Source organism: Chiloscyllium punctatum, chromosome 44 (assembly GCF_047496795.1).
Source record: "Chiloscyllium punctatum isolate Juve2018m chromosome 44, sChiPun1.3, whole genome shotgun sequence".
Lineage (NCBI taxonomy): Eukaryota > Metazoa > Chordata > Chondrichthyes > Orectolobiformes > Hemiscylliidae > Chiloscyllium > Chiloscyllium punctatum.
The window spans coordinates 34,631,009-34,657,703 of NC_092782.1; the positions used below are offsets into that span (position 1 = coordinate 34,631,009).

At 38.2% G+C, this 26,695-nt stretch overlaps 1 protein-coding gene across 5 annotated transcripts in view; it reads left to right on the top strand.

Annotated features, from left to right (window-relative positions):
* Positions 1 to 13,272, top strand: part of trabd (TraB domain containing) — a 38,085-nt gene extending 24,813 nt beyond the window's left edge. For all 5 annotated transcript variants that reach the window (XM_072562597.1, XM_072562601.1, XM_072562600.1 and 2 more), the window contains exons 7-11: positions 757 to 867; positions 2,400 to 2,539; positions 2,970 to 3,142; positions 5,803 to 5,914; positions 8,473 to 13,272. In XM_072562597.1, coding sequence (XP_072418698.1) covers positions 757 to 867; positions 2,400 to 2,539; positions 2,970 to 3,142; positions 5,803 to 5,914; positions 8,473 to 8,635 — 699 coding nt within the window. In that variant the 3' untranslated portion in view covers positions 8,636 to 13,272. The remainder of the gene's footprint in view (positions 1 to 756; positions 868 to 2,399; positions 2,540 to 2,969; positions 3,143 to 5,802; positions 5,915 to 8,472) is intronic.
* Positions 13,273 to 26,695: the final 13,423 nt, after the last annotated feature.

A 26,695-nucleotide genomic window follows, 5' to 3' on the forward strand; every position in this document is an offset into this window, starting at 1 on the left:
GAATTGGAGGTTTGTAGGGTTTATGCCTCATTTCATCCTATGGGTACATAATCACTGTATATACAGTTTAAGGTGTTTTCCTTTGGATGGAACAGGACATTCCTTAAAAGGTGCCTTTGCACTGTTAACAGAAGGTCCAGGTCACTCCAGGTCAGTATTGCCAAAGCCAGGTTAACAGATTTTTCATTTTTTTTTGTTGTTTGTAGATTATGTTGCCTATGAACTTCAGACATTGTGACTATTTGAATTACGCTAAATACATCCTGTGTATTTTTATTGAAGGCCGTCTCTCTCTCCACCGTGTATTTTCCTTTACCCTTTTTTCTCTCTCTCTCTCTCTCTCTCTCTTTTTGTCTCCTTTCTCTCTATTGCCTCTTCCCAGTAAGCACTTAATGGTACCTCTGTGCTTTTTAGATGCACAGATTTACTATCTTTCAATGCAGTTCCAATGACAGTTTTTTCAAATAGCCCAGATATATCCCACAGTAAACCTGTCAAAAAAAGATCTTTTTCTTGTTGAATGAATAAATGAGTTCTTATGAACAATTTGAAAACTCTTTATTTATGAGGATAGTTATCTATAGATCTTGGTATTTTAAGCAATCTATATAAATAAATAAGCAAGGATCATTATCATACCATTTAATAACTTTTTACTGAGTCACATGATTCTTTTGCTTTTGAATGTAGTTGTTTGTATCTGGAGCTTTTTTTCATGGTTTGGTTAACTTTTTGTATGCATCTTTGTTTTAATAGAATGGAGTAATGTCTGGATTAATGCAAATGCTGCTATTGAAGGTCTCTGCACACATCACTGAACAGCTGGGCATGGCCCCAGGTGGTGAATTCAGGGAGGCCTTTAAGGAGGTATGCTTTCAAATTGTCAGCTATTGTGTCTTTTGAAATTAAAAAGGACTCGTACACCCTGACTGTGCAATGACACTGAAATGGAATAAATTGACATTTACTTTGAGAAATATATTTTAACATTTATGATAAAATAACCTGTGTTTGAGATGAATATTAATGTCTTAGAAATGTGAGTTCTGTACATGGGGTGCCTGTAATAAATATCCTGTAAGTCATACCTTGATGGTATATTTTGTTGGTGTTTAGTGAGTAAGAAATACTGGCCAAAACTTTGGGAGAATTCAGTGCTTTCCTTGAATACTTTTTAATTAATTCTTTGAATTTGAACATCACTGGCAAAATCAGCATTTCATGCTTCCTTAATTGGCCTGAAATAGCAGAGATATGTTCGCTTTTTTTTAACTACTCCAACGTGATTTGAAAAAAGTGAATAGGCCTCTTTTGAGGGTGTGCTCAACACTGCTAATGTGAGTTGCAGCCACATATATAGGACATACTGGACAAGGATAGTAGAATTAACTCCTTGAAAGGCATTAGATTTATGACAACAGTTTCTTGGCTATTTTCTCAATAAAAGTTTTCTGTACGGGCAGCACGGTGGCACAGTGGTTAGCACTGCTGCCTCACAGCACCAGAGATCCAAGTTCAATTCCCACCTCAGGCAACTGTCTGTGTAGAGTTTGTACATTCTTCCCGTGTCTGCGTGGGTTTCTTCCAGGTGCTCCGGTTTCCTCCCACAGTCCAAAAATGTGCAGGTTAGGTGAATTGGCTATGCTAAATTGCCCATAGTGTTAGGTGAAGGGGTAAATGTAGGGGAATGGGTCTGGGTGGGTTGCGCTTCAGCGGGTTGGTGTGGACTTGTTGGGCCGAAGGGCCTGTTTCCACACTGTAAGTAATCTAATCAATCTAATATAATCATAATTTTTAAAGCAAATTCAAATTCTTGAATTGCCACAATTAGATTTGAACTTGAATTCTCTGCCATTAGTCCAAGATTCTAGATTACTCTATATAACCTCTGTATCCCTACGTCAGTCCTCAACATCTCATATGAAAGATCAACACCTTCAACAATATTCCCTCCATACTGTCATTGCCAGTCTAGATGATGTTCTCAAGTCCTGAGATGAAGCATGAACATTTTGAGTTGAAAGTATTCTCATTGAACCAAACCTGCAAGAAAATAACTGGCATCCTTTTGATTATCATGTCTGTAATTGTAAGCCTCATTGAAGAGATTTTGTGTCCGCTTAGGAAAATATAATTATTTGAACATTTTAGGAGTTATTGCTGAAGTTGCATTTACATGACTATATGCATAGTATTCTAAGTAGATACATTGATTATGATTTTTTTTTAAAATTGATTTCTTGACCTATTTGAATTTTAACTTCTGAAAATTGCCAAAAATGCTGCATTATCAAATGGTATATGGTTAAATAAAGGTTTTTGGGTGCAGGATGATATATTTAAATGCAAATATTCAAGAAGTGGGTGTTTTAAAACCTGTTCAATCTTCTATGTTTCAGGCTGGAAAAGTGCCTTTTTGTAAGTTTCACCTTGGGGATAGGCCCATCCCCATCACTTTTAAAAGGGCCATTGCTGCACTTACCATCTGGCAAAAGGTTAAATTAGCCTGGGGTCTCTGTTTCCTCTCTGATCCTATCAGGTATGAATAAATACTTCATAATTTCATGGAACTGTAGGCTTCAATCCTGTTATTAATAACTAAATGTATATTATAAATTGTATCGTTCTACTGAAATATGAGGCATAATAATGTTTAATATCTGAAAAAAATGGTAAGCTTACGATATTCTGTAAACATTGATGGAGAGGTCTTTATTGGAAGTGGTCGAATCATACTTTATATTTCGTGATTAACTTAATACATATTTTTATCCCTTGAATCAAATCATGGGATTAATTCCTGACATAACTGTGCGGTCGAGAGATTATTCGTGAATACCATCTCCTCACAAATATATAGCAAAATAACATTACATCAGTGTTGTAAAGATAACTATTCTAGTTCAGTGATTTTTCAAATTTGGTAGGAAAATGTTCATAATTTTTTTTAACTAATCTACCTCTTTCAGTAAAGATGACGTAGAAAAGTGCAAGCAAAAAGATCTTCTAGAACAGATGATGTCAGAAATGATTGGAGAGTTTCCTGACCTTCATCGTACAATTGTTGCTGAACGGGATGTTTATCTAGCCTACATGCTGAAGCAAGCAGCAAAGCCATTAGAACTACCTCTGGCTTTAGGACGTAAGCCTATATTGAAACTTTATTACTTACTGTGAATGAGTACGGTCATTGTGATTTTGTTTAACATTTCACTGCCAAGGAGGAGATTTGTATATTTAGATGTGCTGTTAACGATTGCATTCCAAGAACATTCCATGTTTGATTTAGTTGATATTAGTCAAAGCAAGAGTAGAATACTAAACTTTGTCTCATCCAGGATCTCGTCTATTGATTAATTTAGTCACTTCTGCCAAAAGTACATATATGGACTGGAGAGAGGCAAATGTAATTCCTCTCTTCAAGAAAGGAAATAGGGAAATCCCCAGCAATTACATACCAGAAGTCTCACGTCTGTCATCTGCAAGGTGTTAGAAAGGATTCTGAGGGATAGGATTTATGACCATCTGGAAGAGCCTGGCTTGATTAAATGCAGTCAACACAGCTTTGTGAGGGGCAGGTCATGCCTCACAAACCTTATCGAGTTCTTTGAGGATGTGACTAGAAAAGTTGATGAGGGTTGAGCTGTGGATGTGATATATATGGACTTCAGCGAGGCATTTGATAAGGTTCCTCATGGTAGGCTCATTCAGAAGGTCAGGAGGAATGGGATACAGGGGAACTTAGCTGTCTGGATACGGAATTGGCTGGCCAACAGAAGACAGCGAGTGGTAGTAGAAGGAAAGTATTCTGCCTGGAAGTCAGTGGTGAGTGGTGTTCCACAGGGCTCTGTCCTTGGGCCTCTACTGTTTGTAATTTTTATTAATGACTTGGATGAGGGGATCAAAGGATGGGTCAGCAAGTTTGCAGATGACACAAAGGTTGTAGGTGTCGTTGACAGTATAGAGGACTGTTGCAGGCTGCAGCGGGACATTGACAGGATGCAGAGATGGGCTGAGAGGTGGCAGATGGAGTTCAACCTTGATAAATGCGAGGTGATGCATTTTGGAAGGTCAAATTTTAAAGCTGAGTACAGGATTAAGGATAGGATTCTTGGCAGTGTGGAGGAACAGAGGGATCTTGGTGTGCAGGTACATAGATCCCTTAAAATGGCCACCCAAGTGGACAGGGTTGTTAAGAAAGCATATGGTGTTTTGGCTTTCATTAACAGGGGGATTGAGTTTAAGAGTTGTAAGATCGTGTTGCATTTCTATAAAACTTTGGTTAGACCGCATTTGGAACACTGCGTCCAGTTCTGGTCGCCCTATTATAGGAAAGATGTAGATGCTTTGGAGAGGGTTCAGAGGAGGTTTACCAGGATGCTGCCTGGTTTGGAGAGCTTATCTTATGAAGAGAGGTTGACTGAGCTCGGAACTTTTTCATTGGAGAAAAGGAGGAGGAGAGGGGACCTAATTGAGGTGTACAAGATAATGAGAGGCATAGATAGAGTCAATAGCCAGAGATTATTTCCCAGGGCAGAAATGGCTAACACGAGGGGTCATAGTTTTAAGCTGGTTGGAGGAAAGTATAGAGGGGATGTCAGAGGCAGGTTCTTTACACAGAGAGTTGTGAGAGCATGGAATGCGTTGCCAGCAGCAGTTGTGGAAGCGAGGTCATTGGGGATATTTAAGAGACTGCTGGACATGCATATGGTCACAGAAATTTGAGGGTGAATACATGAGGATCAATGGTCAGCACAACATCGTGGGCTGAAGGGCCTGTTCTGTGCTGTACTGTTCTATGTTCTACGTTTTATGTGAAGAGAGTGCTTGATGGTGAATCTTTTTCACTTAGTATGCTAATATTCAACTACAGGTTAAAAAGAGTTGTTTGAGACTTGGACTAGACATTAACTGATTGTTATTACCCAAAAAATTGTACTGAAGTGCAAGTCCACATCTTTAGGGAAATAAGCACTGAAGAAATATTCTTAAATCTTCAAACTCATAGGAAAGCTGTCAGATTGTTCCACAGTTTTCAAATCTTGCTGAATAGCCGAAGCTGGTTTTCTCTTGCAATGTGCTGACATTTTTTTTCTCCCTAGTATATAGATCATGTAAAGTGGAATTGCTGATGGGGAGAGTTTGGGTGGCAAAGATGCTCAGTCCAAAAATAATACCGAAGTAATTCTCCCAGAATGTTTTTCAGTTGTTATAAAGAATGTAGGAAGACTTCAAGTATAAGAGTGAAAAACTTAGGGTACCTCCAATGAGTCCCAGATCAAGACCAAAATTCTCAACAAGCAATTATACTTTTCAAAGTCCCTTTGATGAAGTATTTCCACTTCAAAGAATAGGTTTGAGGGGCTGAATGACTTGCTCCTTTTGCTATCACCTGGCAGTAGTTGACATGAAGATAAAAACCCTAACATTTAGGCTGGGTAAAGCCATCGCAAGTTGAACCATGTTAGCATAAATGTACTTATCAGCATGTTTTTCTGTAATTGTGCTAAGGCCACCTAGGGATGCTATTGTGACAGCTGTGTAAAACAGCAGATATAATTGTTAAAACTAAAGTGTATGCATTACAATTCTTATTGTGTAGTCTAAACAATGACTGGATGTCTAAATATATTATTTGTTACAGTCAGTATTTTTAATGGTATGTTCTACATGATCTTGTTAATCAAGTAATTTAATATAGTTTTCTATCATCTAGGATATCCAGCTAAAGGATTGTATTATTGTACCACACCACAATTATCACTGTTGAACCTGATAATTATTTTTCTGCTCTTTCTGCAGCTGAACCCAGTCAGCAAATACCATCTGTTGTGGTGGGAGTCGTTGGAATGGGTCACATACCTGGAATTGAAAAGAACTGGAATAATCTACTAAATATTCAAGAATTGATGAGGTAATATTATCCATAACTTTTCATAAGTAATTTTGTTTTAAATCTCTGTTGTACTGAAGCAAATTTATACTTACTGCACAGTAATAATTCACCAACTATGTTCATGTATTGCTTCTCTTTTTAACTCAAAACCTGATGGATGACTTGATGAGATGATTCTTTTCTCAAAGCAGAAATATTAATTAGGTCCATGATTGCAAAACATAAAATTCTGTTTGAAAGTTACCAATAATCAACTATTGTTTATTCAATATATAATGAATATTTTACTGGAAAATCACATCTTGGGATTAAACACAGAAATGTTCTCAGAAAAGCTGATTTTTATTTAAAAAGTGCATGTCTGTCTTGATTTGTTACTAATTATTAAGTTGCCCAAGGTGTTCTATAAAAGTCCATTGGAGACCCAAGTGCAGCAAGCCACATCACAAGACAGTGGTGGGAGGGACGTGGAAAACATGGAACTCAGAGCCAGCACAGACTGAATGAGCTGAATGACTGTTTACCAGGCAATGCATGTCAGTAGAGATGGTGAAATGAGTTCAAATCCACCAAAACAGCTGGGAGAATTTCAATTCAATGAATAAAAATGAATGCTGCCATTCGCCAGTTTGTAGTTAAAGACCACTGGTTCCTTCACGTCATTTATATATGATTCACTCATTTGAATAAACTGTTTGAGGCATGAATAGTAAGTTTCGGATGACACCAAAATTGGCAGTAGTTAACCATGAAGAAGGTTATCTAAGCTTACAAAACGATCTTGATCAATTGGGCCAACAAACTGAAGAATGGCAGATGGAGTTTAATTTGGATAAATGCATAAGACCATAAGACATAGGAGTGACCCATCAAGTCCATTCCGCCATTGAATCATGGCTGATGGGCATTTTAACGCCACTTCCTCGCACTCTTCCCTTATCCCTTAATTCCTTGCGAGATTAAGAATTTATCAATCTCTGCCTTGAAGACATTTAACCAGCCTCCACTGCGCTCCATGACAATGAATTCCAGAGGCCCACCACTTTCTGGTTGAAGAAATGTCTCCTTATTCCCTTTTTTAAAATGACCCCTTCTAATTCTAAGGCTGTGCCCACAGGCCCTAGTATCCCCGCCTGACAGAAACAAATTCCCAGTGTCCACTGTTTCTAAGCCATGTATTATCTTAGATAATGCATGGCTTATCTTATTTCTACTAGGTCCCCCCACAACCATCTAAACGCTAATGAATACGATCCCAGGATCCTCAGCTGTTCATCAGAGGTTAGGCCTACCATTCCAGGGATCATCTGTGTGAATCTCCGCTGGACAAGCCCCAGTGCCAGTATGTCCTCCCTGAGGTGTGGGGCCCAAAACTGGACAGAATATTCTAAATAGGGCCTAACCAGAGCTTTATAAAGTCTCAGTAGCACATCGCTGGTTTTACATTCCAACCCTCTTGAGTTAAACGACAACAGTCTGATTTGCTTTCTTAACCATAGACTCAGCCTGCAAGCCAATCTTTAGAGAATCATGGACTAGCACTCCGAGATCCCTTTGTACTTTGGCTTTATGAATTTTCTCACAGTTTAGAAAATAATCCATGCCTATGTTCTTTTTTTCCAAAGTGCAAGACCTCGCATTTGCTCACAATGTATTGCATTTTCGTACAATGAACAAGGGCTGGACTTATACAATTAATGGTCATGCCCTGGTCAGTATTGTCAAACAGAGAAACCTAGGGGTTCAGATATATAGTTTTTTGAAAGTTGTGTCATGGGTAGACCAGATGTTCAAGAAGGCATTTAGTATGTTTTCCTTCATTGCTCAGACCATTGTATAGTAGGGAGGTCATGTTGAGGCTGTATAGGACATTAGTAAGGCCACTTTTGGAGCACTGTGAACAGTTCTGGTTGCCCTGCTATAGGAAGGATATTATTAAATTGGAGGGGGTTCAGAAAAAAAAATTACCAGGATGTTTCCAGGACTGGAACCCTTGAGTTATAAGGAGATACTAGATTGATTGGGGCAATTTTCACTGGAGCGTAGAAGGTTGAGGGGTGACCTTCCAGAGGTTTACAAAACCATGATGGGATAGATAAGGTGAATAGCCAAGATCTTTTCCCTAGGATGGAGGAGTTCAAAACAAGGGGACATATCCTTAAGGTGAGAGAAAAAAGATTGAAAAGAGACCTGAGGGCAACTTTTTCACATTATTTTTGGACAAGTCTGTTGTCAGGTATTGTGGTGGAAAGGCAGTACTTTTCAGTTTATTTACACATCTTATAATTAGGACGAAGGCCCAATAAAATTAATTTGCTGTGCCATTATAAAGAAAAGAAAATTTCTGATTTAGCCAGGGTCATCTAATAACTGTATTTCTGGTTGATCTTGTCATCCTGTGAAACAGAAGCCCATAGTCTGCCTGTCACGTTTGTACTCTCTTTATGCAATGTACAGCTTATTAAACTGTACTTTTAAAGCAGTGAAATTCTTCTCAGCTCAGTTTCGAATATGCAGTTTGACTTCTTTGATTTTTTTTGCTTCCCCAACTAACTATTTTGTTTTTGTTTTAACAGTGTTCCACCGCCATCATTAGCTACTAGAGTGATCAAGTTTGCTGTTAAAGCAAGTCTTATGGGACTCGTTGGTTATGGCTGCTACCGTGTAGGAAAAGGGACCATTCATTTAATATTGTCAAGGCCATTTATACAGAGTTACCTCCACAAATTTACAAATTAAATATTCTAACTGAGAGCAAAACAGTCGGAAGATGACCTTTTACTTGGTGATTAAAAGAAGTGCTGAAGGCAAATATGCAGGAAATTTTCCAATGTGTATTAATTCTTTGAAGTCAATAACGTGAATGATACATGACATGTTGGATGAACTTCCATTACTTAGAAGCTGCACCATCTGGGACAAGATGTAATCAGTCAGAAAATTTATCAATGCCATTCTGCGTAAAAGCACCTCCCTTCTAACTTTGAGGACTCCTGTAACATGAATGGCTTTATTTCAATCATCAAATTAATGTATTTTTAATTCCCATCAGTTTTGGGGGTGGTGGGGAAATTAAATTTGCCAATGTGCATATTTTGAAATATTGCAATAGTAATATCTATTTTAATTTAAAACAACATTAAGAGACCCATGGTTCAACTGTTGCTTTAAAATCATGTTCAATGCCACTGAGAAAATCATGTGATTATCTCAGATCTTCTTTATAAACCATTAACATGGACAGAACTGTTTAGTAACTTTACAGACTTTGATACAAACATTTTGTCATACTGTCCATATAGTAATAGCTGTATGGTTTACAACACAAGTTGTTTTTAGATCTCTTAAAATATTTGTTTTTTTTTTCTTTAGAATCTATTCGTTCACAAACCTTTTATTTGGATAGGTGATGGAATTCTATTAAAACAAATAACTATTTAAAATTATTTATGATTCACTTGTTGAAACTAACATGCATTCACAATCGTTGTTTGCCCTTTCTTCGTAAAATATTTCAAGCATGGCTAAAATTTGATTTTTTTTTCCCCTTGATAATCTTTACCCTTCTCCCATCTCTTAATAGGCAGTGTTAAACAGGTGTTGGGTATCTCCAGTACGTTAGTTAGTTTTCCACAATTCACATGGGATGAGTTGTAATGAGTTATTTCACAATGAGGGATATTGCAGACATACCATGGCCTTGTTAAATATGTATGTTTCCACTTGAGTATGATATTGTCTAGTGCATTGAGAAACTATTTTTGCTCCTCACCAAAATCACAACCAACTTGCTGAGCCATTTGAAATTAAAAAGATACATAGCAGCAAGAAGGTATGAACTGTGCTTTTGTAGCTTCTTTGCCCCACCAACTCCCATCCCTATCCCACCCTTACCACGTAAAGTAAAGCTTACAGGATTCATCGTAGCCAAAAAATGCTGCCTATGAATAGAAAGCAACAATTGTGAGGCTTGTATCTGAAGCGTAAGGTTTTAGGCTTTTGTGAATTCTATCATGTTATGCCATTTCTACTCATGCTACCACATAGTCATTTGCCATTGTCACGGTCTGTAAACTTTACTTAATCTTATAGGTTACTTTAATTCAGAATTTGTATCTGTGTTAAGTGTCTATTTTCAAGTCATCAAGGAATGTAGAAAGTGTTACCTAAACAATATAAACTATGTGCACTTTTTGTGAATCTGCATTGCCTTGATAGTGCTTGCTTGACTACTTATATTCTCTATTTGTAGGACCAGTGTTACCTTCAGCAAGGAAGCATTATCCTCAGGTTAAATTCTGTAATGCAGAATGTGCAGGAAAGTGTTGAGTTAAAAAGCAGTAATTTATTACTTCATATTGGGGATTTAATTGCACATTTTTCATTTTGAATAGTAGAATTGTGTGTAACATATTTGTGTATGACCATACAATTCTCAAAGAGAAAAAGGGTCAATAATTAGTTTTCTGTTAGCTTTGGGTGTTAGGGAAACAAGAAATGCATCTTGGTGCCTTCTGTAGATGGGTGTGATGAGTACTACAAAGCATCTCCATTTGTATCTCTGGTGCAACTAAGTTTTAACTTCTTAATAAAATTATCATGGAAATGGGAGGGAGTGAAAAGGTGCAATGAAAAATAATGTTTGCATCAGGAAACTGTAATGTCTCCTGCATTAAACTACCAGAGTGCTAAATTTACATTTCCTCCTTGTTGATTTGAATCAGTTACAAATATCTTTACTGAAGGATGTTCAGTACTGCATGTTAAACAGTAACATATTAGATTTGGAGCCAAATGCAATGACCGATCCAAATGTAAAATTATGGATTACAAAAGCCTTTGAGATGGTATTTATAGTTAGATTTCTAATATTTTAAGTATTTTGTGATTTTAGACACCATTTATGATTATTGTCATGCTAATGGAGTGAAGCTACATTCTCTAAACTTTTGATAGCATTTTAGAGCAAGTGGAATAGTCTTTCCTTTTTGCTTTGCGATGGTATTACAGCAAACTTTTTATTAACTGGCACTTATGAGATCAGGTGTGTTGTCAGTTGATGAAATGTTCCAGATAATCGAGGTATGCATAATTGCAGTAGACCCTGACCCAAGCAAAGCTTCGAGACATCAATACTCCTAAAAAAAAATCCATGTAAAAATACCACACACCTCCTAAAATAAACAAACATAAAGACACACAGTAAGTAATATAAATGTAATGCAGGGGTACACACATCACATGTATACACTTACAGCATAAAAACTCAAACATCAGAGCAGATTGCAGTATTTGAGGTATATAATTTCTGCTGGTTTAATCAACAGTGCCAGTTAAAGGAAAATTTGCTGTGTTTAATTTTCTTAATACAATTAAACTCAGATAAATGGGACGTAATTTAAAATGGATAAGTTGTCAATCCCACAAAAATGTCCTTGCTGTTCCAACTCCAGGTTCTATAGACTAAATTGTATGTTAAATGACTGGCGACATCGCCATGCTGTGTTTTTCAATTTTTTTTTCCCCTTGAACATATCCATTGAATTCCTTCACAATTGAAGTAATTTAAAATGAAATTAGATGTTTCGTAGTGCTTGTGGACTACAAATAATCACACCCTTCTGCTTTACATATAACTGCAAGGAAAATTTCCCATGGTAGTGTTTCTTAATAGAAACAGTTTGGGGTTTCCTTATTTTTGAAGCTTTTTACACACAATATACACTCTGTTTTTATTACAGTGTACTGCAATTCAGATTCACCCTGAAAACTTATAAACTCTGCCTTACATGAAAACTTGTTCAAATAAAACTATTACTGAGCATTTTTTTTGTGATAACATGAGTTGCACACATAAGTGTGAAAGTTTGAAAGGCACGTTATTAATTTAACACAAATTTGTGTATTACCTGTCATAGTAATCTTGTAAAACAATGTTATCCAGTTAAAAATAAATGTGCATTTTATTAAATGAAATGTAAAGATAAAATGGGCCTATTAAGACTACTTATAGTCATACTCTGTTATGACGAAGATCAGTGGATGTAGTCCATGTACGTAATATACGTGCAAATTAATGAAATTCAAACCATATTTGGGGAAGATCCAAATCAAACAAACACATGGATACAACAGTATTTTGGCCCCCACTTTCCGGAACATAAATGCTTAACGCTACCTATGAATACCATATATACTCGTGTAAAAGTCGAATTTTTAAGACTTTAAGGTTCAAGTTATGGGGTTGACTATTACATGGATACTAATTTTGAGGGGCTGAAATTCTTGCTATAATCCAAAATTCCGTATCATTAGCGGAAGTCTAATTGATCTCTAAACAAAAAAAAACAAATTATGGTAATTGCTGCTCCACAGTTATTTGTCGTCTTTGCAATTTCAACAATTTTCAGTTTAAATGCTGCTGTATTTCTTTTGCTTTTTCTGGAGGGCATTTTTACACAAAATGAAGAAATTTTAAAACCACAACTGGGTATATGACTATATTCCATGAGTGTTACAAGGGAACTGAGCTCAGATGAGCTGCACACACCTGACTCTGACCTGATGCGTCTTAAAGTTTCCCACCAATTTCTTCCATTTCCTTCCGTTTTCTCTCGCTTGCAGTTGTTTTAGTTTTTCAAACTAACATTTTAAGCTTTATTTCTCATAAAAACGTTACCATGTATTTGACTCTCATACAGTCTGACTGATTAATGTAGCTGTAACGTTTATGTACAGGATATACATTGGCTCATAAATGTTGACCTGTTACCTGCGAAGAACTAGGGTTGACTTTTACACGAGATATATGGAAAATTCCAGATTTTTTTGGCCAAAAATAGGGGGTAAAATTTTACATGAGATCAACCTTTACTTGAGTACGTACGATAATTGAAAATGTGGCGGTTTGATGAGGTACAGCAAGACATTGTTAAGATCTTAAGTTCTAGTGCAGCCATTCCTGTTTCTCAGATTGTTTGCTGAAATGCTTTTTGATTTTGAGGTTACATTCTCTGAAAAGGAGGCTGTTTTCAAAATTTGTACCAAAAATTGATATTTAAAGAGTGTTATCTACTGTATGATGCCTTGTTGGGCTTCAATTCAGCTTCTCAGGTACTGTATTTTCATTTTAAAAAATATCAGTGATTACAACTTCTCCTTGGTTGGACCTTGAAATGTAAAAAGCCATGTTTTCCAGAGATCCTGCTGTGGGGTATGTTTTCTGTGTCATGTGTCTCTCCTGTAATGTAGATATCAAAATTGAGCCTTTCTTCAGATTCTGTAGGATTGTGCCTTTTAACTGCAACATGTTCTGGGATATTGCAGATCATAATGAAAACACAAGTGTAGAAATAAAGTTTTACAGAGATTTTAAATGTTTGTTTTTAATTTTGTTAAATAGCCTGCATCTCACCAGATGTTTATAGAATCCTAATTCATTAAGGAAAAGTTTGTGATCAAGCAAAATTTTACAGATTTGCTGTAAGTTTGTTTTTTGCAATTCAAGTATTCTTGTTTGCAAAATAACCTAGATACACACAAATATACTGCATTGTCACTTGGTTATTTTTGCAATTTTAAGTATTTTGATTATTTTAGTTCTGGGAAGAGGGGAGATCTTTAAACAAAATTGTCACATATAAACACTGAAACCTATCAAAAGCATTTCAGATCAACTAAATGTTTTGAAAACAATTCTCATAACTCCAGGCAGTTGATCGCTCAGCATTGGGAAAGGTTTGGAATTTAACCTGCTAAAGTAGTGGTCTCAAAGGGATTATGAAATTTGATGGTCTTGCTTTTAGTGATTTCAACCCTGATCTCTACAAGTTCCTAAAATTTTCTGCCTCCACATACTTAGAAAAGCCTCATTAAAACTTATACATTCAAGCATGCATCTCATTGTCTCTCCAAACGTTCTTAACTAATACCTGGGATCTATTTTCTTTTGTGAAGTGCTTTACGTGTGTTTGTATTTTGCATTAAAAGTAGTTTAGTAATGCAAGGTGTTGAACATCAGAGTTCTTTTACAGCTGAAAACAGATTCTGATCGTATTGCAGATCAGGAAACATTTGATTCAGTTATTTGTTGATATTAACCTGGAAATTAGGTACAAATTCACATATCAATCGCTTAATGTCCATTGTGATTTGAAGATGCAAGCAACTGCTACTAAAGTTCTTCCAATTTTTGGAAGCATTGTTTGATGGGATATAACATGTGTCTGTGATGTGGGCAAGAGGTTATGGCAATACATTCATATTTTATGCTGACTTTATAAAGATTTCCTATTTCCTGTATGTCTAACATGCTAAAAACATCCCTAACAGCTTTAATGAGCAATGTGTTCTCTTTGAGTCACCATAATTTGCATGTGATCTGCCTGCTGGGGAAACAAAAACTCAATAAAGGCTTCAAAAATGTTATCACACACTCACCTGTCCTACAAGCCTTATTCAAATTCCTTCAGCCTTTATTCTCTCCATGCTTCAGGCTCACTGCCTTTATTCCTGATGAAGGGCTTTTGCCCGAAACGTCGATTTCGCTGCTCGTTGGATGCTGCCTGAACTGCTGTGCTCTTCCAGCACCACTAATCCAGGATTTGGTTTTCAGCATCTGCAGTCATTGTTTTTACCTAAAACACCTATGCTCTATCAATAGTGACATACCTTACAACTACAGCATTCTTATGATTCTCAGCTTGCATCACTGCAATGAGTCAAGGTGTTATTCACACCTTGATGAGCAGTCAGTTTAGCAGAGCTTTGTGCCAGCAACTTACATGGTCCTGGTTGATTAAAATCTCCAGAACTGAATAACACCTTGACTCATTACATCAGTACATCAGATGTCTGGAGAAAAACGTTTGTCTCACTAGGGAAGAAATACATTCTCGTTACTGTGCAATAAGAAGCTCTACCTATTTGAAGTAACTTGGTTTGGCAACATGAGCATGGTATTGGGTTTTACCAAATGACTAAAAATCTAGAAGCTTTTGAAAGCAACAATAAGTTTAAGGCAGTTATATCCATAAAGTTTAATACTATCATCAGCTCAATAAAATGTTAACATTAATATTTAAAGTAAGGGCAAGTCTTTATTTTGTTTGCATGCATACTAAATATTTTAAACTCTTCAATCATCTCATATCAGTTTACTGAAAAGAATTTCTATTATTCATTAACTTCACTGTCAGCTATAAGTAGATGAATTGAAGTTCAAAATTCATGTAAGATTTTAAGATTTATTTCACAATGAGAAAGTTGATGACACAACTGGCTTCGTTGCATTCTTAAGTTGAATTTAATAGTACCAACTATGTTTAAAGACTCCAAAATTCTACTTTTATCGAACACTGTCAGACATTTTTGTGAATTTCAGTAAGTTGTTCTTGCATAAATACTGCTAAATGAACTCCATTCACTAAATCCTTAAGTCTAAAAAATCTTCATCTGTTAAATCTCAGCCACCCAGTTCACCAAAATATTTGTCCTTGCACAGAAAGAGAGAATAGAAAATAGTCTCTTCCAGTGCATATCCAGGGAGGGAAGGTTCGAAAAGCCCAAAAGGAGAGATACAGGGTCCACTTTAATTTCTGTTCCTAAAATTTCTTGTCGGGGTACTTGCTACTTTAGTCCAATATCTACGGATCTTATGACAGGTCCATAGGCAATGTACAAGAGTGCCCACCTCTATTTTACATTTAGGACACATTGGAGATGCTCCTGCCTTAAACTTTGCTAATCAAACCGGTGCTATATGGGCCCTATGAAGTATCTTCAGCTGGATAGCTTGGGTTCTGTTACAGATAGTAATTTTTCTAGCATTTTCCCAAATATCATTCTATGTTTCTATAGAGATTTCTAGTCCCAAATCCTGATCCCATGTTTTAAGCAGATTATCCATATCTCCCGATACTTCATCTTGTAGTAAATGATAGATAGTACTGACGGAAGATACCCCCACTGGTCGTAGGACTCTACATTCTCTATTTGATTTATAAAGACTATCTATTAACGTAGTCTTCTTCTGTATATAGTCTCGAATTTGGAAGTATCAAAAGAGGTCTCCATTAGGTAATCCGAATTTCTGACGCAGCTGTTCAAAAGACATCAGGACCCAATCCTTAAATAGGTCCCCTAGACATGAGATACCCCTGGATCTCCAGAGTTTAAAAGTGGCATCTGTAAACCCCGGTTGGAATCCCCATGCTCCCACTATCGGTGCATAGGGGGATGTTTTATGTGAGTTACCCTCATTTTGCCGTATTATATTCCAAGCCTTAATTGTGTTTAGTATTATAGGGTTTTTATAGTGATCTGTAATGATTTTCCTCTTGTCTGAAAATAAAAGGTTAATAAGTGGGTATTTTACTTGAGAGGCCTCGATGTCCAACCAGATTGATTGTGGATCAGACAAGACCCAATCAGCTATGTAACTTAATAGGGAACTTAACTGATATTTCCTAAAATCTGGGAAGTCCAATCTTCCCCTTGTCTGTGGAAGCTGTAGCTTCTTCAGCTTAATGAGGGGCCGTCTATGATTCCAGATAAAGGAACCCAGCCGGCCATATAATTTATGTAGAGCCAACCTTGGCAGCATCACCGGAAGCATTCTCATAGGATATAAGAGACGGGGCAAGACATTCATTTTAATTAGTGCCATTCTACCCAGCCAGGAAATTGGAAGGTCTCCCCATCGCAGGAGGTCCTGCCTTATCCTTTCCAGTAAATGCACAAAATTAGCCTTGTACAACTGACCAAATATTGGGGTAATAAAAATGCCTAAATATAAGAAGCCCTCCAGGGACCAATGAAAGGGAAAAATGGATCCGTCCACTAAGTGGGGTATCATAGCAATGCCACCCATTGGCAATAGCCTCCGATTTTGAAAAATTAATTTTATAGCCTGAGAATGTACTAAATGTATTAATAACTTGGATTAAGCGAGGTACGGACATCAGAGGATTACTAAGAAATAGAAGAACATCATCTGCATAAAGGGTAATTTTATGTTTACCTGTACCAATCCTCGGGGCCATTACATTAGGATCAGCTCGTATAGCTTCTGCTAGTGGTTCAATTATTAGCGTAAATAACAATGGCGAGAGAGGACAGCCCTGACGGCAGCCCCTACCCACACTGAAGCTATCCGAACCTAATCCATTGGTAACCACAACTGCTTTGGGATCACTATACAATGTTGAGACCCATTTGGTAAACACCTTTCTAATGCCAAACCTTTCCAATGTGTAAAACAAATATGACCATTCAACCCTATCAAATGCCTTTTCCGCATCTAATGAAACTACTACTCCTGGTATCTTTCCCTGATGGCAGGCTTGAATCATATTCAAAACCCTTCTAATATTATTGGATGATCTACGGCCCTTAATAAACCCCGTCTGATCCTCCTTTATAATATATGGCAGCACCCTTTCTAGTCTCAGTGCTAGCGTTTTAGATAGGATTTTAAAATCTACATTTAGCAAGGATATTGGTCTGTATGACGTACAATCTTCTGGATCCTTTCCTTTTTTAAGGATAAGAAAGATATTTGCCTCTTTCAGTGAAGGCAGGAGACTGCCCTGACTATATGCATAATTATACAATTATACATGTCCATAAGTGGACCAGCCAATATTTCTGTAAATTCTTTATAGAATTCAGCTTGAAAACCATCTGGGCCCGTTGCCTTACTGCTTTGAAGTTGCCTAATTGCATCAAGTATTTCTTGGACTGTTAGAGGAGCATTTAGGACCGATACCTGTTCCGGAGTTAGGCCCGGAAAGGTCAATTTTTTAAAAAATGACTGCATTCTCCTAGTCCTGTCTTCACAATCCTGTGATTTATATGACTCAGAAAAAAATTCTCTAAAGATTGCATTAATCTTTTTATGATCATGGGTCAGAATACCTGTACTTTCCTTGATAGACGTAATAGTTTGAGGGGCCTTTTTTTTCTTTGCAAGAAATGCTAAGTATCTACCCAGTTTGTCCCCATATTCATATATCCTTTGTTTTGCAAATAGTATTTCCCTCTTAGCCGTTTGGGTAAGCGTAGTGTTTAGAGCTGTCCTAAGAGCCGTAATCCTTTGCAATTTAATAATAGAAGGTCTATCAGTGTATGCTGTTTCAGCTGCTTTTAAGCGAGCTTCAAGCAGACGCTGTTGTTCTCCCTTCAATTTTTTTTGGGTCGCTGAGAAGGAGATGATCAAACCTCACGTGTAAGCTTTGATGGTCTCCCACATCATTGATGGGTTGCTAGCCATACCTGAATTAATTTCTAAAAAAGTTTTAAATTCTTGAGAAAAGTACTTTACAAATTTACTATCTTTCATTAGGAAGGGGTCCATACGCCAAAGCCGAGGTGATGTCCCATTGTTCCTCGCCTTAGTTTCCATGTATACAACAGCGTGGTCGGAGATTGCTATACTACCTATTTTACAGGATGATATGGAATTTTAAAAAATTGAGGGAGCAAAAAACATATCAATTCTGGTATGACACTTATGTGGATTGGAGTAGAAAGAAAAGTCTCTGCCCTGTGGATGAAGACATCTCCATACATCTACTAATCCTAATTCTTTGTTCAGATCCACCAATTGTCTAGATCTGGGAGATACTCCTGCAGTACTCTTGGGAATCCTGTCTATTTCCGGATCCATAATACAATTAAAGTCTCTCCCTATAATTGTATGATGGGCACCAAAAGCCATTAATTTTGAAAAGGCTTCCGTTATAAATTTAAAGGGTGTGCCGGGGGGGGCAGTACAAATTTAAAATCCCATATTCCTCTCCATTTATAAGGGCTTTAATCAAAATATATCGCCCAGATTCATCTTTTATCTGATTTAGGATTTTGAAAGGGAAATTCTTCTGAACGAGAATAACAACTCCCCTGCTTTTTGAGCTAAAAGAAGAAAAAAAGGCCTGATTAAATCCAACCTGTCGTAATTTCAGGTGCTCTTTATCTAATAGATGTGTCTCCTGTAGGAGAGCTATATCAACTGTTTCTTTCTTAAGATTTGATAATATTTTCTTCTTTTTGACTGGTGAATTACTCCCTTTGACATTCCAGGTGCACCACCTAACCGACTGATCAACCATAATCATCCAGGCCAATACGAGACCCCTCGGGAGGGGAAACCCTATCCAGAACATCCCGAGCATAGAACATATAAAATTTACAAAAATAAAGGCTCTCTAATACACTCACAACAGTGTAATAAAAAACTAATTCTAAATAATAAAAAAAATATAAAATGGAGATATTCCCCCTTGTTCCCAAGGGGTGTCACTTCCTTTCCAAAGGTCCATCATATCCTCTCCCAACCAATGCCCCACCCTTAACCCAGGCGCTCCTCAACAAAATGAGGAGAATTCGGATATAATACAAAGCTAGAGTTAACAGTGAGCACCCTACCCCCACCCATTCCAACACCTGGATATATTTGGTCATGTTAATACCATATATAAACATATATAAGTATAAAATTACAACCTCAATAAATAATAATTAAACATAATAATACAAAATAGCAAGGGAAAAAAAACAACCCCGCTCCTAAAGACAGAAATAAAATAGAATAAGGTAACCACCTCCCCCCAAACATTAACCAAACCCCCCGACTTATATATATATATATATATATATATATAGGATAATAAAAGGAAACAGCCCCAAGAGGGGGGAGAAAATCAAATCCCTCTCCCCACCCCCTATGATAATATTAAACAGTAAGGTAAGAAAAAAAGAAGAAAAAAAAAGGGGGATATAAATCAAAGTAGGGGGAAAGGCAAACCAACATCCATTATCTCTTACAATTTATCTAAGAGAGTCCAAGAATTCCTTAGCCTTTTCTGGCGATCCGAAGTTATACATGGATCCTTCATGGTTAAAGCGTAGCGTCGCTGGGTAGCGTAAGGAGTACTGAATATTTAAGTCCGTTAAATGCTTCTTCGCCTCATCGAATGCCTTCCTCTTTCGGACCAGAGCTGGGGAAAAGTCCTGGAATAACATGATCTTTATAGATCATGGCTTGGGGGTCTTTGCCAAGATTTCTGGAAGTTTCTAGGAGTATCTGCCTCTCCCTATAGCTCTGCAGCCGGAACAGGACCGGGCGAGGGCGCTGGTTCGAGCTGGGCCCGCGTATTGCGACCCGGTAGGCCCATTCTACCCTTACCTGGCCTGATCCAGCTTCCAGATTTAAAAACTGTGGCAGCCACTGTTGGAGAAATACTGTAAGCTGGCCTTCCTCTTCCCGTTCGGGAAGGCCCAGCAAACGAATATTTTTTCGACGACCTCGATTATCAAGGTCATCAATGTGATTCTCTAAGGTCCGGACTCGCTGTTCGAGAGTCCGACCCGATCCACGGCCGATTGCGCTGTAGTTTCGGAGGTCGCGGCCTTTAGTTCCGCCCCTCCGACTCGGCGCTCGATTTCCTTAATGTCTCGGTCGTGCTTTTGCAGCGCGGCCGAGAGTGAGTCCCATCGACCTCGGGATTCCTCGATGAAAGTGTCGATCTTCGAATCCAATTTGGAAATCATTTCTACGAGGCTTGCAACCGTAGGTAAGTCCCTCGGGGCGGCTGTGGACGCCTCTGCTGCCGCTGGAGAGGATGGGGGAGGGGTCCCTGCTTGCTGAGAGCTGCAGGCTCCCTTCTCTTTAGTTATTTTTACTAAGGATTAAATTATTTAATTTTAATACTAAGCAACTAATTAAATTAAACAACAGTTTTAAGTGATTTGGTGAGTGTGGTGGGGGTGGGTGACCCACTTTGCCCAAGTCTTGGGAAGAGCACTGTAGACTCAGACTTGCTGGGTCGCCGCCATCTTGAATCCCCCCCCCCCAACTCTTTCTTAAATGAATCCAGAGACTGGGCCTCCACTGCCCTCTGGAGCAGAGCATTCACACAGCCACCACTCTCTGGTTGAAGAAGTTTCTCCTCATCTCTGTCCATATTTTTAGGCTGTGTCCTCTGGTTCGGCACTCACCCATCAGCGGAAACATATTTCCTGCCTCCAGAGTGTCCAATCCTTTAATAATCTTATATGTCTCAATCAGATCCCCTCTCAGTCTTCTAAACTCAAGGGTATGCAAACCCAGTTGCTCCAGTCTTTCAGTGCAAGGTAGTCCCGCCATTCCAGGAATTGACCTCGTGAACCTATGCTGCACTCCCTCAATAGCCAGAATGTCTTTCCTCAAATTTGGAGACCAGAACTGCACACAATACTCCAGGTGCGGTCTCACCAGGGCCCTGTACAGCTGCAGAAGAACCTCTTTGCTTCTATACTCAATCCCTCTTATTATGAAGGCCAGCATGCTATTAGCCTTCTTCACTACCTGCTGTACCTGCATGCTTACCTTCATTGACTGGTGTACAAGAACACCCAGATCTCTCTGTACTGCCCCTTTACCTAAATTGATTCCATTTAGGTAGTAATCTGCCTTCCTGTTCTTGCCACCAAAGTGGATAACCATACATTTATCCACATTTACTGCATCTGCCATGCATCTGACCCCTCACCTAACCTGTCCAGGTCACCCTGTAATCTCCTAACATCCTCCTCGCATTTCACCCTGCCACCCAGCTTAGTATCATCAGCAAATTTGCTAATGTTATTACTAATACCATCTTCTATATCATTAACATATATTGTAAAAAGCTGCGGTCCCAGCACTGATCCCTGCGATACCCCACTGGTCACTGCTTGCCATTCTGAAATGGAGCCATTTATCACTACTCTTTGTTTCCTATCAGCCAACAACTTTCAATTCAAGTTAGTACTTTGCCCCCAATACCATGCGTCCTAATTTTGCTCACTAACCTTCTATGTGGGACTTTATCAAAAGCTTTCTGAAAGTCTAGGTACACTACATCTACTGGATCTCCCTCATCCATCTTCAGAGTTACATCCTCAAAACATTCCAGAAGATTAGTCAAGCATGATTTCCCCTTCATAAATCCATGCTGACTCTGACCTATCCTGTTACTATTATCCAGATGTGTCATAATTTCATCTTTTATAATAGACTCCAGCATCGTGGATGCGTTGGTGATTGTTTTCCAGATTTCGATAGATTCGGGATCAGTTCCTGCGGATTGGAGGGTGGCTAATGTTGTACCACTGAGGTCAGACTAACTGATCTATAATTTCCTGCTCTCTCCCACCTTTCTTAAAACGTGGTACAACATTAGCCACCCTCCAATCCGCAGGAACTGATCCCGAATCTATCGAACTCTGGAAAATAATCACCAACGCATCCACGATTTCTTGAGCCACCTCCTTCAGTACCCTGGGATGTAGACCATCAGGCCCTGGGGACTTATCAACCTTCAGACCTAACAGTCTCTCCAACACCAATTCCTGGCAAATATAAATTCCCTTAAGTTCAGGTCCTTCAGCCACTGTTACCTCAGGGAGATTGCTTGTGTCTTCTCCAGTGAACACAGATCTGAAGGACCAATTCAATTCTTCTGCCATTTCTTTGTTCCCCTTAATATATTCCCCTGTTTCTGTCTTTAAGGTTTTCATAATGACTGTTTTTGTCCACAAACCAGTGCCAGTGGAGATCAACAATTACACATGATCAAACAATAACACGTAGAGGACAGATGACTTACAATTTGATCCTGGTGATTGCTGAAGGCAGAGAAAGACTTTAACAAGTCATACTGGAGTCCCAGAAATAGGTTAAGATTACCAGGAAAGGATTTTTTACAAATAGAAATGTGGAACTTGGTCTCTGAGAACCTTCTAGGTGAAAGTGAGGACTGCAGGTGCTGGAGATCAGAGCTGAAAATGTGTTGCTGGAAAAGCGCAGCAGGTCAGGCAGCATCCAAGGAGCAGGAGAATCGACGTTTCAGGCATGAGCCCTTCTTCAGGAAGCCCTTCTTCCTGAAGAAGGGCTCATGCCCGAAACATCAATTCTCCTGCTCCTTGGATGCTGCCTGACCTGCTGCACTTTTCCACCAACACATTTTCAGCTCTGAGAACCTTGCTTTAAAGAATGATACTGTTACTGCTGATACTCCTGTGCTTTTTCACAGCCTTCTGAATGCAAAATGATGTTAGTAGATTCAGCCGTCTGGTTTCAGAAATCTCTTCTGGACAGCCAGCAATGGTTTTGATCTGACGAATTCCTTGAGTAATGCACATACCAGAAGGAAATAATCCTGTAGATGAATTAACTACTCTGAATAACCAACACAGTTTATGTTCTTAAAATATGGTCAAAGCTTCCTTTCAAAAGATGGATTTCCTTTCAAAAGATTGATAATTGTTAATCATGAAGAATAGGACCAAAAACAAAATCTTACCATTGTTCCCACTGTAGAATAAAGCAGAAGTCTGCTACCACGCTTCTCTTGTAGCTGTCTATGGTTTTTTAAAAAAGATTTTATGTCAAAAATGCTTCATGTGTGACATCAATGAACAGTTAATCTGCCAGTGGTTTACTGCCACACTACTGTAACCATTCTCAAATGGCTCAAAAGTTTAGATTAGATTAGATTACTTACAGTGTGGAAACAGGCCCTTCGGCCCAACAAGTCCACACCGCCCCGCCAAAGCACAACCCACCCAGACCCCTACATCTACCCCTTACCTAACACTACAGGCAATTTAGCATGGCCAATTCACCTGATCTGCACATCTTTGGACTGTGGGAGGAAACCGGAGCACCCGGAGGAAACCCACGCAGACACGGGGAGAATGTTCAAACTCCACACAGTTAGTCGCCTGAGGCAAGAATTGAACCCGGGTCTCTGGCGCTGTGAGGCAGCAGTGCTAACCACTGTGCCACCGTGCCGCCCACCAAGGGAAGCCTCCAACCAGTTAACAAATTTCATCAGTTAAAATTTTTGCCCTAGATTTTTTTCTGATTCAACATGTTCAGACATTTTATTACACACCTCTGAAGCAGTTGTGATTTGAACCCAGGTCTCCTGGCTCAGAGACAGGGATATTAACATTGCACCACAATTGATTTCAATATCTTAGGGAGAATTGAAAAGTTACAGCAGTCCTCATTTCTAGCCAGTGATTTTGTTGTGTGAATTTGTCCTGCTAATATTTGTTTTACATAGTAAGTTAGGAGGTGACGATTGTCAGAGCTCATAAGTTTAAGTTGCTATTTGAACAGGATATCATAGCACTGCTTGTGGAATTGTGCCTTCTAAAAGTATGTAATCTTTTTATTTCTATGGGTTGTTGGTTAAGTGAGTTTTTTAAAGTAAGATTTTGTATTTCTAATTTGGGTTTATTCACTATTTTCTCTCTTATTACCATCAGCGTATGATAGGATCTATTTTAACTAATATACTATCTACAAACCATTGAGGGAACAGCAAATATAAATTTAGTGATCAAGTGTTGATAGCAACTCTGTAAAAGTCTATTTCTTTGTTGTATAAAAACAAATAGTGCAAAGTGGTTCACTATTGAATTAGGTGCATATAGGTATAGTAAAATCATATAACAATCATACTTCTCATTTGCCCATTTACTCCAAACCAGGCTTTACGAATAATTTATCAAACACCAAACTTATTCACGTATCTTTAGCAGAACATCAATCCCCGTCACAGTCGTAAGCAGTTAAGGGATAAAGTGAAAATAAAGAATTGTGATTTGTCAGTTCAATGGTTTCACAATGGATAACAGGTCTTCAGAAATTCTTGAATGATGCGTTGTGTTCCAAGCACATCAGAATTCAAGCAAGATACAATCCTAGGTCACCAATTCATGAAAACAACTTTCACAGACCGCTGCAGATGTTTACCTGGCTTACAGGTTGGGGTTCTTCCCTCAAAACTTTCAATGATGTTTTTAACTGTATAAAGTGAAGAGAGCAACTAAAACCTTAAATGCAGCTTTCATGCCGCACTGCCTTCTGCCAATAAAAGTCAAAACTAGTTCAGTCTTAAATGTATCTTTTGTTCAATGTTTTTTTCTTTGACTAGCCATCACCAGCCTCTGTTTAATTGATCCTTTTAATATCTAAACAGTTGCTGGTCCTTGAGCATAATACATTTCAGGGCCAAAATGCTTGTGGTGTTCTTAAATAATAATCAACCTGTGGATAATTTCCCAGGTCAGTTCCTATAAACAAATGGCTGCTCACCATTCCAACCACATTTTAGAAATGAAAAGCTGTGATGGTCTCACCATTATTTTCTATCTGGTTAGAGTCAATCAATTGTGGATCTGAGGTCATGGGCAGGCTAGACCAGGTAAGGATGGCACATTTCCTCCCTTAATGTACTTCGGTGAATGAGATGGGTTTTTACAACACTTGATGGTGCTGACATAGATATATACAGCAAGGAAACAGATGCTTTGGTCCAACTCATCCATTATGACCAGATAACCTAAATTAATCTAGCCCCATTTGCCAGCACTTGACCCATATCCCTCCAAACCCTTCCTATTAATCTACCCACCCAGATGCCTTTTAAATGTTGTAATTGTACCAGTCTCCAATACTTCCTCTGGCAGCTTGTTCCATGCACGCACCACATTTTGCATGAAAATGCCCCTTAGGTCCCTTTTAAATCTTTCATCTCGCACACATGGTTGCCTTGAGGCTAGCTTTTTATTGTTTTTAGTTTCAACTTTCACTAATAGACATGGTAGTGTTGACTCAAAGAAAGTCTCAGACCACACAAAAATTTCAATATTTAAACTTACTTTATTTCAATTAAGCCAGTGAGAGACCAATAGTCTATAGTCCAGAGTATCAATCAAGATATCCCTGGATGAACTAATGCAAAAAGGCAACATATTTTATCGCCCTTATATGTGTTAAAATTTCATTTTTTTTTCAGTTCCCACAATATAATGTTTCCACCTCTAAGTTCCCATAATTAAAATTAGATGATCAGTATATTTTAGTCTTGTTCTAGATCAAAAACAAAGCTATCAATTTAAAATGTTTCTGCATCTTCTTGCGTCAAAGCAGCTAAAGCTAAACATTTGCTTTGCCTGGGAAAGCAGAACTACAAAGTTATGCCAAGGGTCTCATATTCCTTATTTAATTTTCATGGTCACTGCGACTTCCACTTTAAACTTGTAAGACAAATTGTTATTGCAAGATGGAGATTTAAAATGAAGGTTTTCAATCGTTGGTTCCCTAATACTTTATCAGTTGGATTCAAACCCATGATAGCCTAGTCCATGACCACACACCACCACCTCCCCATGTTATAAACAAACCATACAATTGAATTAGTATCAATTGATTAGATTATTTAGAGAATTCTCTTCAGTTATAAAAATTGACAAACTTTTTGACTTAAGAATCATTACCCCCAACAAATGAAAAACAATTGCACTTAAGATGGTTTACTCAAAGACGAGGAGCTAATTTTTTTTATAGAGGGTGATTCATGTGCAGAATGAACTTTGAGGGATTGGTGGATGTCATTTACAAGACTTAAATAAGTACATGAATTGGAAAGGTTTGGAGGGATATGGGCTGGACGCAGGCAGGCGCTCAAATTTATTTGGGGATTATGTTTGGCATGAACTGGTCTGACTAAGGAGTCTGTTTCCATGCTATGTGAGCAAATTGTCTAACTGGGTATTTTTTCAATGGTGACTGGCAATAACACAGTGGCCTGCCTCAATTGCTCCTCTGTGTTTCTGAGCGAAGCAGGGATGGCCAACGACTCAGAACAAAGAAGGCAACTGCTTGGGAACCAGTGGAGCCCAGTCAGATTGTCTAGAAGTCTTCTAGAAAAACTGCAATGTCTATCTTTTTAGCTATTTATTTTCCTAATTTATACTTACATT